This window comes from Cherax quadricarinatus, chromosome 15 (assembly GCF_038502225.1).
Source record: "Cherax quadricarinatus isolate ZL_2023a chromosome 15, ASM3850222v1, whole genome shotgun sequence".
NCBI classification, from domain to species: Eukaryota; Metazoa; Arthropoda; class Malacostraca; order Decapoda; family Parastacidae; genus Cherax; species Cherax quadricarinatus.
In genome coordinates this window covers 36420715-36436197 of record NC_091306.1, presented here as the reverse complement: position 1 = coordinate 36436197, position 15483 = coordinate 36420715, and the positions used below count along the sequence as shown (strand labels likewise).

Genomic DNA, 15483 nt, shown 5'->3' with positions numbered 1-15483 from the left:
AGGCTAGGTGGACAAAGACTACAGACCTCACTCAGGGAGAAAGACCTTGGGGTGACCATAACACCGAGCACATCACCGGAGGCACACATCAACCAAATAACTGCTGCAGCATACGGGCGCCTGGCAAACCTGAGAATAGCGTTCCGATACCTTAATAAGGAATCGTTCAAGACACTGTACACTGTGTATGTTAGGCCCATACTGGAGTATGCAGCACCAGTCTGGAACCCACACCTAGTCAAGCACGTCAAGAAGTTAGAGAAAGTACAAAGGTTTGCAACAAGGCTAGTCCCAGAGCTCGAGGGAATGTCGTACGAGGAAAGGTTAAGGGAAATCGGACTGACGACACTGGAGGACAGAAGGGTCAGGGGAGACATGATAATGACATACAAGATACTGCGGGGAATAGACAAGGTGGACAGAGATAGGATGTTCCAGAGAGGGAACACAGGGACAAGGGGTCACAACTGTAAGCTGAAGACTCAGACGAGTCACAGGGACGTTAGGAAGTATTTCTTCAGTCATAGAGTTGTCAGCAAGTGGAATAGCCTAGCAAGTGAAGTAGTGGAGGCAGGAACCATACATAGTTTTAAGAAGAGGTATGACAAAGTTCAGGAAGCAGAGAGAGAGAGAGAGAGAGAGAGAGAGAGAGAGAGAGAGAGGACCCAGTAGCGATCAGTGAAGAGGCGGGGCCAGGAGCCGAGTCTCGACCCCTGCAACCACAATTAGGTGAGTACACACACACACACACACACACACACACACACACACACACACACACACACACACACACACACACACACACACACACACACACACACACACAGAGTGCAAAGAGGCAGGACCCTGCCACTTGAGTTCTGCTACCACAAATAGGCGAGTATACGCATATATACACATACACCCTTGCACCTCTTTCACCCCACTTTTTGCCTCCACCTCCTTTATCGCTCCCTTTCCTTATTATTTTTTATCAAGCACATAAGGTAAAGGTGCTTCACACCCATGTGCCTTACTGTAATCTTTTATTATTCAGTAGTGTTTGTCTTAGTTTGCCTGAAGATGTGTGCATGCTGTCAGCTTTTACCACAAATTATATTACTTTTGTTTGTTTTCTGTAATAATCATAATCATTGTTTTAATATTGTGCTGTGTTCAACTAGGTGATTTTTCAAATTCATACAGTCATAATGTTAACTCATAATGTATATGTATTATTACATTATTATTAGCATTCTAGGAGAAATATGACAAACATGTACTAAATATTGCAAATAAATTTAAGTTTTTGAGGTGGCCATGAAGAGCAGATGAGTGTAGTATAAGCAGATCCTTAGTGAGTTGTGTAATGGTATTTGAGCAAGAGGAAGGTAACCTTGAGACTTGTGCTGGCTCTACTGATAAACAATTTTCTGGATGTTTTGAGATATTCTCTGGGGAGGGTGGGGGTCACCTTATACCTGCACAGTGTTGTTCAACATTTATGTAAGTTGCAACTTACTTGTACTTAGTTTTTTTGTGTGTAAAGTAGGTTGTCTTATTTGCTAAATAAGTTTAATAATGTAAATGTTTCTGCTAGAGTTCATTAGATGCTAACATTAATGAAATTAAATGGTGAAACTGAGTAGTAATGAGCAAAATATTCTCTAAGATTAACTTTTTTTGCAGTCAACTATTCGTGTCAGCATTTTTTGGATATACTGTACAGTAGACAGTAGGACCGCCATGTCTGCAGGTCCAGTTTCAGTGATTTCAGTTATCTGTGGTTTACCCTGACCTGATATAAACCCTTAATTTTGTTTTATAATGATCCCCAAGTGTAAAAGTAGTGATGGTGGCAGTTGTTCATAGCCTAAGAGAAGCCATAAAGTGCTTCCCATCATAGCCTAAGAGAAGCCATAAAGTGCTTCCCATCATAGCCTAAGAGAAGCCATAAAGTGCTTCCCATCATAGCCTAAGAGAAGCCATAAAGTGCTTCCCATCATAGCCTAAGAGAAGCCATAAAGTGCTTCCCATCATAGCCTAAGAGAAGCCATAAAGTGCTTCCCATCATAGCCTAAGAGAAGCCATAAAGTGCTTCCCATCATAGCCTAAGAGAAGCCATAATGTGCTTTCCATCATAGCCTAAGAGAAGTCATAAAGTGCTTCCCATCATAGCCTAAGAGAAGCCATAAAGTGCTTCCCATCATAGCCTAAGAGAAGCCATAAAGTGCTTCCCATCATAGCCTAAGAGAAGCCATAAAGTGCTTCCCATCATAGCCTAAGAGAAGCCATAAAGTGCTTCCCATCATAGCCTAAGAGAAGCCATAAAGTGCTTCCCATCATAGCCTAAGAGAAGCCATAAAGTGCTTCCCATCATAGCCTAAGAGAAGCCATAAAGTGCTTCCCATCATAGCCTAAGAGAAGCCATAAAGTGCTTCCCATCATAGCCTAAGAGAAGCCATAAAGTGCTTCCCATCATAGCCTAAGAGAAGCCATAAAGTGCTTCCCATCATAGCCTAAGAGAATTCATAAAGTGCTTCCCATCATAGCCTAAGAGAAGCCATAAAGTGCTTCCCATCATAGCCTAAGAGAAGCCATAAAGTGCTTCCCATCATAGCCTAAGAGAAGTCATAAAGTGCTTCCCATCATAGCCTAAGAGAAGCCATAAAGTGCTTCCCATCATAGCCTAAGAGAAGTCATAAAGTGCTTCCCATCAGTGAAAGTAATAATTTCTCAACTTTGCATAATTTATGAATTAAACTTTATCATAGATATGTAAATGAAAAACAACTTGTACATAGGGTTCACTACCATCCATGGTTTTGGGTATCCATGGTAGGTCTTGGAACGTATCCCCTGCAGATATGGGGGTCATACTGTACTATATTGTTTGCAATCATTGGATGTATGTATCTTTTATAATTATGCTGCATGTAGTGTTGCACTAATTTTTGTTAAGAGTACTGTAGCTGTGTTGATAACTGTAAAATGTATAGCAGTGAATACAAGCACCCCCTCCCCCCCCCCTTAACACTACTGTACATTATGACTAAGAGTAAGTGATTTAACAAGTACAAGTTGCATAACATTACAATGTTTTACTAAAGTTTCTTATATTAACAGTTGGATTGGGTTATCATTTGCCAATATGTCAGTACATAATAAGGTATTTCAACATTTTAATTTATAAAGAATGCTGTTAGTTTACATTGCACTTAAGGAAATACAGTGGAACCTCAAATATCGAACTTTCTTCAGTCCAGAAGGCTGTTCAAGTGCCTTTACCGAATGAATTTATTCCCATCAGGAATAATGTAAATTAAATTAGTCCATTTCAGACCCTCAAAAATACACTTATAAAAGCACTTACAAAAATACACTTACATAATTGGTTGTGTTAGGAGCAGTTCGATTTTTGAGGTTCCACTGTACGATAATACAGTAATAAAATAATAGCAGTTTATTTTTTATATTGAAATGTCTTATTGTACGGGGTAGTGTAGGTATCTGGAGTTTATCTGGAGAGAGTTCCGGGGGTCAACGCCCCCGCAGCCCGGTCTGTGACCAGGCCTCCTTAGGTCAGTGTCCCAGGATGCGACCCACACCAGTCGACTAACACCCAGGTACCCATTTTACTGATGGGGAACATAGACAACAGGTGGAAAGAAACACGTCCAATGTTTCTACTCTGGCTGGGAATCGAACCCAGGCCCTCACCGTGTGAAGCGAGAGCGTTAACCACCAGGCCACCAGGACTGTTGATGCAAGTGTCTAGACTTTCATGAACTCAAAGGATGCTGATCAACATTGAGTTTGATAACTTTTAGATGATTGTGGCAGTGTTACTTATCACTTTTATTTTTCTATAAAAAGCCCTGAAATCATTCACAAAAATATAGCATTTTCAGAAAAACTGCTGCCCAGTTACCTGGGTTATAGGAGTGTGGGCCATGTTGACAAAGTATTTAATAATGAAGCCAGGTCTCGGCCCTGCCTCCTGGGTTGGCTTAACCATCATCTACTGGACTCGTATTAAAATCCTGGGCTCTGTCATACCTGATCACCACTTTGTCGATCTCATATCACTTTTTAATCGCCCTAAGATTAGAGAAATTCTGAACTTTCTAAAAGGCTGCATGACTCCTCTGCATTTTTAGCGTCTGTCAATGTGCCCCCCCCCCTCTCTCTCTCTCTCTCTCTCTCTCTCTCTCTCACATCCTCCTTGTGAATGCCTCTTGAGATTCTGTATGTCATAATTGTATCCTCTCTTCCTGGGTCATCAGATTTAGTTTTTTGAGCCTCCCTGGCTTGTATTTATCTCGTATTCCTGGCTCTTGTTTATCCCAGCTTTGAGACAGTCTTGTAAACCTGTGAACGTTTCTCTAGCAAAAGCTAGAGAAACGTTTTTCTCTGTGCTTCATCATGTGGGTTTTCACCCTGGGGCTTCATTTGTCATGAGGGGCCCTACATCTGTCATGGTACAGTGAAACCTCTACTTGCAAGTTTAATCCATTCCGTGACCTTACTCGCAACTGGATTTGCTCGTTTGCAGTGTCATTTTCCTCATTTAAATTAATTGAAATGCAATTAGTCCGTTCCAGTGGAATTCTGTACCTCAATTTCCATAATATCAACTCTACGGCTTATTTATCTATCAAAATTCAACTAATATGACATAATAAACAATATAAATAACATAGAAACCTGATATATACACTAAAATGAGTAAAATATGTAATTCACATAGTGGTATGGGCAGTGTCGGTGGTGGACGAGTGTCTGGAGACTGGACAAAATATTTCTTGAATAATTTCACTAATATCATCATTACGGCTTATTTGTCTATCATAGTTCATCTAATATGACATAACTAACAATATAAATAACATAGAAACCTGATATATAATCTAGAATGAATAAAATACGTATGTCATTTTGTAACAGGTGGAGGCAGCCATAACCGCTCCCTCTTTGTTGTGGTAAACACTGCCATTTAGTGACAGCCTTTTGAAGCCTCTATTATTATAATTATGTAGTACATTATTATTATATACATATTATAATTATTATTATTATTATTATTATTATTATTAGCACTATTATCATTATTATTAGCACTATTATCATTATTATACGTATACTATTATTATTATACTTATTATTATACATATTATTTTCATTATTATTACAATATAAATAATTTGTAATTTTTATTCACACAAAAATAAAAGATTTACTGTTATGCAGACTACTGCATTATTGCAATAATTGCAAAAATAATGTCAACCCATTCACGACTGCATATTGGAATAAACAGTAACGTCATTTGTTTACTCTTGAACATAGCCAAAGAATCGAACATTTCTCCAACGTTGAGCTCAATTTCAAGGTACATTTCATCATGAAAGCAATCAAAATCATATCTATTTCTGTAATATCTTCCATTCTATCAAATGAGACCAAAAGAAAATGAGAATACAACCATAAAAACCATACGAAAATATCGCTAAGGTGTGGCTAATTGCTGAGAAGTGAACTCCATTATTTATGCTCCGAATTCTTTCATTTTTGGTGTATGTTAAGAAGCATCTTTCCATCATACATTGCCCAAGTTTCAATAAGATAGTTCATCAAACAAATGAGATCCAATTCCCTAGATCAAGAGCAAGAGCCCCTCACCAGCGTCAAGGAAATTTGGAAATTATGGAAATTTGGCTCGCGTTATGGAAGCAAAAAATCGACCCATCGACTGCTCGTATTTGGAAAAACTCGCATGTGGATGCGCTCGCAAGTAGAGGTTCCACTGTACAGTGTCCTAAATGATTCTTAATTTATATGTTGAATGCTATTCTAAGATTTGCTAGCTGCAAACATGCTGCCACTGTATTTGTTGCAGTTGTGACTCTAAGGTAATTTACTTTCTCTGTGCTGTATTTTGATGTACCTGAAATGTAACAATTTTTGGTGTATATAATAGTAATTGTTTACCTGAAGCCACACTTCCTTTCAAGACTTTTGCCTGATTAGTTGCATTGAAAAATATCCATGAAATACCTAGCATTTTAAAATGTTGTACTGTAAGGCATTGTAGTAAGAGGAAGTACTTTAGTGTCAACTATACTTTTGCTATACTGTTGGTGTCTTCAAGAAGGCACTGGGCAGGCACCTAAAGTCAGTACCTGACCAGCCGGGCTGTGGTTCGTATGTTGGGTTGCGTGCAGCCAACAGTAACAGCCCAGTTGATCAGGCCCTGATCCGCCATGAGGCCTGGTCACAGACTGGGCTGCAGGAGTGTTGTCCTCCGACGCCCTCTCTAGGTATACTCCTGGTATATCTGCTTAATTTTTTTTTAACAATGATTACTAACGGTTAATATTCTGTCTTCAGCACCAACATGGTGATGAACTACACAGAGGTGGAAGCCAAAGTTCGAGAAGCCACAAACGATGAAGCTTGGGGGCCAACAGGTACACACCTCTTTTATGACATTGTGATTAGTTTAGCATGTGTCATAGATATTAACTATTGGTGACCCTTTAATAGTTCATAATTCATTTATATCTTGATAAAATTGACTTAATCTACTTCATTATTTTTCACGTGAATGAATATGTTCATTATATATGGCATTGTGTTAGACAAGTCTCATTCATAATTCGTTTTTTCTTTACATTCGTCTTAAAGTACTCTCTCAAGTGAGAGCATTGATCGTGACTCCATACTTTAACATACTCTGTCTTTCGATTTTTTTTCTTTTTGCAGTAAATTACAGTATATTTATATTTGTATGTGTATGTATGTATGTATATTATTTTGTATATGTATGTATTATGTAATTTTTATTTTTTGAACACGCTTATTTCTCGCTAAGGCAGGGTGGCCCTAAGAAGAAACATTCATCAGCATTCATTCAGTTTCCATTATTCGAGAAGTGTGCTGGCATCACAGATTACCCTTTGACTGTAACATCCCCACCTTTCCTTCATATTGCAGACACTGCCCTTCGAACCTCCAGGACTCAAGTCTTGCTAACTGGTTTTCCTGAATCTCTTCATAAGTTACCTCACTCTAACTCTGACAGTACCTCCATGAAAAACCACTTGTCTCCATTCGCTTGTATTTAACACGCTCGTGCAAACCTACTGGATGTTCAAGTCCCTAAAACCCGAAGGTTCTTGTACATTCACTGGGAAGCCTGGTCAGGGACCAGTCCACATGGGCACTGACCCTCAGAACACTCGGGCAGACTCCATATAGACTCCCTTCCTCCGGCTGTTGCTTTTGTCAGCCTATCCATGTCCATCCTCTACACTGCCAAACCACCTCAGCAACACCTGATTTATACCCATGGTCTCCCCACACCACCTTTTAATTTTCTTCGCACTGAATTTCCTGCATGATGTTCACTTCTCTCTCCCTCTTCCCCTCCCCCTTGGTTATCAGTGTGTCTGTGGAGAACATTCCAATTGGAGGTGGCAAGCACATGTTGTGCTTGATTATTTTTCACCTTGTTCTGTTGGAATCTTAAATGTTGTAAAGAAAGCCTTTTAGTCAGATGATCCAATATAACCAAGAGCTTTGTGACTGTGCCTTCGTATAGATTACTCACTACTAGGCCAGAGATGTGGGTAAAGAAGTAAACAAAGTTTTTCATGTCAAACATTGCAAGTTCATCAGGATCCCTCTGTATAAGATGTTGGTTGAGGTCACAAACAATTATTATTTGTTGACATTTACATTGAAGCAGAAGGGAGTCCACATATTCTATCAGGAAGTTGGTCTGCTTACTGCCATTAAGGTCTGTACATTTCCTGTGCTAGTACAGAGGTACCAGGGTTTATACATAACCTGAAGAACATCATTTTCAAGTGATTAGGAATGGCAACATCAATGAGCTGGGCATGTACACTCTTAGAGAAGCCTATGGCAGTTCTGCCTCCATGGCCTTCCTTATCTAGTTGCATCCATGAAGTGCAGTCAACAAAAATTTTCCAGAGTCCTGGTGTCCAAAAATGTTTCAACAAAGGCCATCATGTCAGTACTATGAGTTTTCATGAAACTGTGTATAAGCTCACCAACATTGGTAATGAAGTCTCTAATATTGGCAGACAGAATGCTGATAGACGGGCTCCTCATGTTGGGATTCAGCTTGACTAAATAGGCGTGTCAGGTGTTTGCCTTTGAGACAGGCATGACACTAGGGCAGCCATTGGGATGTGGCTGTGTTTGCTGTAATACTGGTAAGGCTATGACAGCCATCTCCCACAAAGGCAGGGTGCTCAGTTTCCACATTAAAAAGAAAAAATCTAATGAAAAATTAGCAGTCGGGCACATTTATACATAGGCAATTTTGCCAGCTTTGAATCCTATTGTAACCCAGTTCCAGTGCTCATTTGGACCTAATTCTTAGCTAATCCACTAGTCTTCCCATAGTTCAATTGCTTGCAGACTCGGCTCACACATTAAGGCCCACGGTTCAATCCCCGGTTAATATTAGTGGAAACATGAGGACATGTTTCTGTAAGACAACTGCTGTCTCTGTTCACCCATCAGTAAAATAGATACCTGGGTATTAGCCAGTGTAGGTTGCATCTTGGGGGATAAAATTGACCTAATTTGTCCAAAATGCTCAGCATAACAAGAAGCTTTCTATATAGTAGTATGTTGGCTACACCTGTATACCTTGTACATGTAGAAATAAATATTATACACCTACCATTCGACTTACGACCGAGTTCGGTTCTGAGAAACCGGTCGTAAGTCGAAATGGACGCAAGTCGAACTTTACTACTGAATATCAGCATCACATTTTTGTAATGATTTTGTTTTTTTTTTTTGGTATTTCATGTTTTACTTTACTTTTTTTGCTGTTAGTACTGTATTTTATACTGTAAGGTTTAGGATAAACACTGTGTACAACACAAATAGTTGTTTATTTCCCAGAAATTTGGCATAAAAAACATGGTCGTAAGTCGAGTGGTCATAAATCGAGCAGGTCGTAAGTCGGATGGTAGGTGTATTATTATTAGCATGCTTTCGGTTCTGTCAGTTGAGCACAAGAGACTGCCTATTCAACTATCAAAACTACCCTGTAAAGTTTACAGAATTCAGCAATTTGGAAAATTTTACTCAAAATTTAAAATATTCCAGTTTAACCCCTTGACTGTCGCGGTCGTATATATCCGTCATGGGAGATACCGTGTTTGATGTATCTGTACGCATAAATTCTAGCGGCTTCAAATCAAGTGGGAGAGGGCTGGTAGGCCTACATGAGAGAGAATGGGTCTCAGTGGTGGGTGTGCACCCTGTGAAAAAATCTGGAACTCAGTGGTGCATTGTGGGAACGCCATCTTGGTAGTCCATTTTCACCATGCCTTGCGGTAAGAAGTTCCTCACTCCTCGGCGGATTGGAGGTCTTTTGTTCCCAAGTGATAGTTCAAACCGATGAAAGTGTCAGTGAAAGTGAATTCCCTGGTTTTGAAGTGGGTGTGACCGAAAAAAGTGCCCAGGATAATGCAATTAGTAATGAAAACCCAGATGGCCCACAACCTTCCACCTCTGGTGCTGGGCTGGCTTGTTCATGTTCACCTGTACCAGGATGAAAGAGGAAACTATTTGCCCGTGTACAAGACTCAGATGTGAGCAGTGTAAGTGATAGTGATAGTGATTTCAAGGTTATTGAAAGCAGTTCTAGTTGTGACAGTGAGGGTGAATATTCCCCAGTGAAGCGGCAGTATATACGACGTCGCATGCGGTCTGGTAGTGTGCCATATGCTCTTCCAAGAGGAAGGAGTACATCTCGGAGCACATCCCGTGGCCCTACACCACGACCTGATAGTGAAGATGACGATATTGTTACGATGGGTATCAATGATGCGAGTGAGGCAGCAGGCGGTGGTGGTGATAGTGGCACGAGTCATGTGACACCAGCAGCGGGCCACACTACTACCCACGCTGCTGACTCTGCACAATTACAACCAACCTCGCCCTACCCCACACTCCCACAACAACCACAACCTGCACAACCACAACCACGTTACAATATCCAGAACCCACCAGCTGACCGCATCTGGGATTGGCAGCAAGGTAACGAGTTTGTTCCAAGTCCCCATGACTTTGATGGAGGACAAAGTGGAATACAGCCATCATGTACACTTGGGAACTATGCCACTGAACTGGAATGCTTTCAGTTGTTCTTCGATGAACCCCTGATGGACATTATTGTCAGGGAAAGCAATACATACTTTGAGTACACCATGGCAAACACTATTCTTTCACCAAGATCACACCTACACCAGTGGAAGGACACAACTGTGACAGAGATGTATCTGTTCTTTGCCACAATAATGCTTATGCCACGTGTGTATAAGCACAGTGTCAACACATACTGGACGACATACCGCCTGATTTCAACCCCTGCTTTCAGTGACATTATACCAGTGAATAGATTTGTTACTGTTACGTATGTTACACTTTTCAGACAAAAGGCCTGACAGAAGCGACAGGTTATATAAGATCAGACGTGTGTTTATGTACCTGAAAAAAAATGTGCTGTATGTATTTTTATCCCTTCAGGAAGCTTGTTATTGATGAGTCTTTGATTTTGTTCAAAGGAAGACTCTCATTCAAACAGTATATACCAAGCAAGAGGAAACGCTTTGGTATAAAGTTATTTGTTCTGTGTGATTGCAAAACTGGTCTGGTTTTGGATATAATTGTGTACACTGGTGGTAAAACATAGGAAGATACCAGAAAGTTACTGGGTATCTCTGGTGATGTGGTTAGAACAATGATGGAGCCATATCTTGGTAAGAGGCATATTTTATATACTGACAACTGGTACACAAGCCCTTTACTCAGTGAATTCTTGCGAGTGAACATGACAGATATGTGTGGCACAGTGTGTGGAAATCGTAAACATATGCCTAGGTTCGATGCTGGCAGTCGTAGAGGTGAAGTGCAGGTGTTTGCTGCCAATGACATCATGGCATTTCGGTGGCATGACAAACGTGATGTCACACTGCTGACATCAGTTCACCGACACAAAATGGTAGACACTGTCAAGCAGAATCGAGACACCAATGAACCCATTGTAAAACCTGCAGCTGTGATGGATTACAACCTCAGTATGCGCTTAGTGGACAAATGTGACATGCAGATTGGGTTTGCTGACTGTATTCGCAAGAGTTATAAGTGGTACATAAAGCTGTTTTTCCATCTTCTTGACATTTCCATGCTGAATGCTTATAATATGTACAAGTTGAAGACCAAGAACAAACCCAAATATGGTGAATTTTGTTTTTCAGTCATCAGACAAATAATATTCAAGTACCAAGGAACAACACCTGCAATAGACCAGCGCCCATGAAATCAACACGTGTCCTCTCGTCTGAGGCCTGGTGATCACTACCCCATACCACTGCCTGCTACTGCTCTCAAGAAAAATGCTCAGAAGAGGTGTTTTGTCTGTGGACATACCGCAAAACGCCCACAAAAACGCAGAGACACTCATTTTGTGTGAGGAGTGTAAAACACCATTGTGCTCACACCCAAGTTTCAAAGAATTCCATAAGCTGCAGCAGTTCTAGAAAAGTGTCCAGTGATTGTACATATGTATATATATTATAGAACAATTGTAATAAAAATTTTTTTTTTATTGTTTGTATAAACAAGTTTTAGCAACATTATAATGATATGAGTGTTTTTGCTATAGTTGTTACATTCAACAAGTGTATATTTGAACATTGCACAATAATTTGGTCTCACAGGCCACAAAAGTTATGTGAAAAAATAAAATAGAGAAAAAAAACAAGAAACCGTCGAATACAAGTATATCAAAGTTTATCGGGTGAGCGGCAGTTGCCGTTCACAGATAATTTTTGGCAAAGTTCATGCCTCTATATCTCGGTAAGTACTGATGGGAAATTTTTTTTTTTTTGGACTAAAACAATCAGAAAAATAATCTTAACATTTTCATAAGAAAAAATTAATTTTTTTTTCTAATATTTTGTGACACCAGGAGACACTTCAGGATTGGGCCTTTCAACAGTCAAAGGGTTAAAAACAGTACAAAATGAACACTGTAGACACTGCAGGCACTAAACAGTATTTCCTCTGTGCAATAATGTCCCCAAGCCTCTTATATTACACTTGCCTTAAAAAAATCAAAGATTTACCCCATTTCTCGAATAATAAAATTGATCAGGAATGATTTGTCATTGTTTATGGTGTCTCAGTAATTGAATCACTTAATAAAGACCAATAAAATGAACCAGATGGTATAGGGGAGGCGTTGCCCATCCTTGGGCATATTGGCAAAAATCAAATTTTTCTACCACGTTGAGGATAATTTCAAGCTACTTCCAGTTCTCGCTTCACATGTTAAGGGTTTGGGTTCAGTTCCCAACAAGGGTAGATACATTGGGCATGTTTCCTTACACTGATTCTTTGTTCACCCATCAGTATAATGGGTACCTAGGTGTTGGTTGACTGGTGTGGGTTGCATCCTGGGACAAAACTGACAGGAAAAGAGGGAATATAACTTGTGTTAATTCAAGGATTATGTGGAGTAAAATAAGGGTTGAATGTGAATAGTGGGTTATAGTAAGCATTTATGCACCTGGAAAAAGAGATTGAGATTGAGAGATTGAGAGATTGAGAGATTGAGAGAGAGAGATTGAGAGATTGAGAGAGAGAGATTGAGATTGAGAGAGAGAGATTGAGATTGAGAGAGAGAGATTGAGATTGAGAGAGAGAGATTGAGATTGAGAGAGAGAGATTGAGATTGAGAGAGAGAGATTGAGATTGAGAGAGAGAGATTGAGATTGAGAGAGAGAGATTGAGATTGAAATTGAGAGAGAGAGATTGAGATTGAAATTGAGAGAGAGAGATTGAGATTGAGAGAGAGAGATTGAGAGATAGAGAAAGAGATTGAGAGATAGAGAAAGAGATAGAGAAAGAGAGAAAGAGATAGAGAAAGAGAGAAAGAGATAGAGAAAGAGAGAAAGAGATAGAGAAAGAGAGAAAGAGATGGAGATGGAGAGAGATTTTGGGAAATGTTGAGCGAGTGCATGGGGAGTTTTGAACCAGGTGTAAAGAGTACTTGTGGGTGGGGATTTCAATGTTAAAGTGGGTACAAATGTTGTGGAGGGAGTAGTAGGTAAATTTGGGGTGCCAGGCGTAAATGAAAATGGGGAGCCTTTAACCTTTTCAGGGTTTCGGCCGTACTAGTACGGCTTGTGCACCAGGGTGGGTTTCTTGTACTCATTCGATAGAAAAAATGGAGTTCTAGCGAAATAGTTATGATTTTTGTCGACTAGTGCATTGGAATGGGCTGAAAATAGGGCTCAAAGTGGGCAAAATTGCCGATGCTTATACATCGTCGAGACCGCTAACTTCGCGACAGCATAATTCTGTAAGTTTCCCATCGAATTTCATAGTTTTGGTGTCATTATGATCAGGAAAAGATTCTCTATCTTTTCATAAGATTTTTTTTTTTTTTTTTTTTTTAAATTTGGGGGACCCTGAGAACAAGTCTGAGGGGGCCTGTGGACCCTGAAAGGGTTAATTGAGCTATGTGTAGAAAGAGGTTTGGTAATAAGTAATACATATTTTATGAAAAAGAGGATAAATAAGTATACAAGGTATGATATAGCATGTAATGAAAGTAGTTTGTTAGATTATGTATTGGTGGATAAAAGGTTGATGGGTAGGCTTCAGGATAGTTTATAGAGGGGCAACTGATATATCAGATCATTATTTAGTTGTAGCTATGGTTAGGGTAAGAGGTAGATGGGACAAGAGGAAAATGGGAACAAGAAGTAAGAGAGGTGAAAGTGTATAAACTAAGGGAGGAGGAAGTTCGGATGAGATAAAAGCAACTATTGGCAGAAAGGTGGGCTGGCGCAAGTATGAGTAGTGCGGGGTTGAAGAGGGTTGGAATAGTTTTAAAAATGCAGTATTAAAATGTGGGGCAGAAGTTTGTGGTTATAGGAGGGTGAGTGCAGGAGGAAAGAGGAGTGATTGGTGGAATGATGAAGTAAAAGGTGTGATACAAGAGAAAAAGGTAGCTTATGAGAAGTTTTTACAAAGCAGAAGTGTTATAAGAAGAGCAGAGTATATGGAGAGTAAAATAAAGGTGAAGAGAGTGGTGAGAGAGTGCAAAAGAGCAGATGATAGTGGGAGAGGCACTGTCATGAAATTTTGATGAAAATAAGAAAAAATTTTGCAGTGAGATAAACCAGTTAAGAAAGCCTAGGAAATGAATGGATTTGTCGGTTAAAAACAGAGTAGGGGACTTAGTACATGGGGAGCTGGAGGTATTGGGTAGACGGTGAGAATATTTTGAGGAACTTTTAAATGTTGGTAAAGAAAGGGAGGCAGCAATTTCATGCACTGGCCAGGGAGGTATAACATCTTCTAGGAGTGAAGAAGAGCAGGATGTGAGTGTGGGGGAGGTGTATGAGGCATTACGTAGAATGAAAAGGGGTAAAGCAGCTGGAACTGACGGGATCATGACAAAAGTTAAAAGCAGGGGTGCATATAGTGTTGGGGTTCTTGGTATTTTTGTTTAATAAATGTATGAAAGGGGGTAAGGTACCTAGGGATTGGCAGAGAGCATGTATAGTTCCTTTATATAAAGGGAAGGAGGACAAAAAAAGAGTAAAAATTATAGAGGAAAAAGTTTACTGAGTATGCCAGGAAAAGTGTATGGTAGGGTCATTATTGAAAGAATTAGTGAAGACAGAGTATTATTGCAGATAAGGAAGGAGGCTTTAGAGTGGGTAGGGGATTTGTAGATCAAATGTTTACGTTGAAGCATATATGTGAACAGTATTTAGATAAAGGTAGGGAAGTTTTCATTGCATTTATGAATTTAGAAAAGGCATATGATAGTGGATAGGGGAGCAATGTGGCAAATGTTGCAAGTGTATGGAATAGGTAGCGAGTTACTAAATGCTATAAAGACTTTTTATGAGGATAGTGAGGCTCAGGTTAGGGTGTGTAGAAGAGAGGGAGACTACTTCCCGGTAAAAGTAGGTCTTAGACAGGGATGTGTAATGTCACCATAGTTGTTTAACCCTTTGACTGTTTCAGGCCCCTCTCTGAAACTGTCATTCTATGTCGCTCAATTTTTGAAAAAAAAAAAAAAATTATTTTTTCTTATGAAATGATAGAGAATCTTTTCCCGATGGTAATGACACCAAAAGTTCGAAATTTGGTCGAAAACTCGTGGAATTATGCTCCCACGAAGTTAGCGGTCTCGGCGACATATGCGTATCGGCGATTTCGCCGACTTTGAGCCCAATTTTCAGCCAATTCCATTGTTCCAGTTGACCAAACTCATAGCTATTTCTTTAGAACTCCATTTTATCTATCAGCTAAGTACAAGAAACATCCCATTTACTAATTTGGACTACCCAATATGGTGGTCAGAAATTGGCAATTTGGCCAATTTCACGCAAAATAAAAAAGATGCCAATTTCAAAATAGGGTCCAGAA

At 39.7% G+C, this 15483-nt stretch overlaps 2 protein-coding genes across 2 annotated transcripts in view; both read left to right on the top strand.

Moving 5' to 3' along the window:
• LOC128686640 (telomere length regulation protein TEL2 homolog) overlaps positions 1-15483 on the top strand; it is a 340958-nt gene that overhangs the window by 118634 nt on the left and 206841 nt on the right. The window lies entirely within an intron of this gene.
• LOC128692055 (clathrin interactor lqfR) overlaps positions 1-15483 on the top strand; it is a 139657-nt gene that overhangs the window by 31049 nt on the left and 93125 nt on the right. Inside the window, exon 2 of the mRNA XM_070085288.1 lies at positions 6370-6449. Within this exon, the coding sequence (XP_069941389.1) occupies positions 6370-6449 (80 nt within the window). The remainder of the gene's footprint in view (positions 1-6369; positions 6450-15483) is intronic.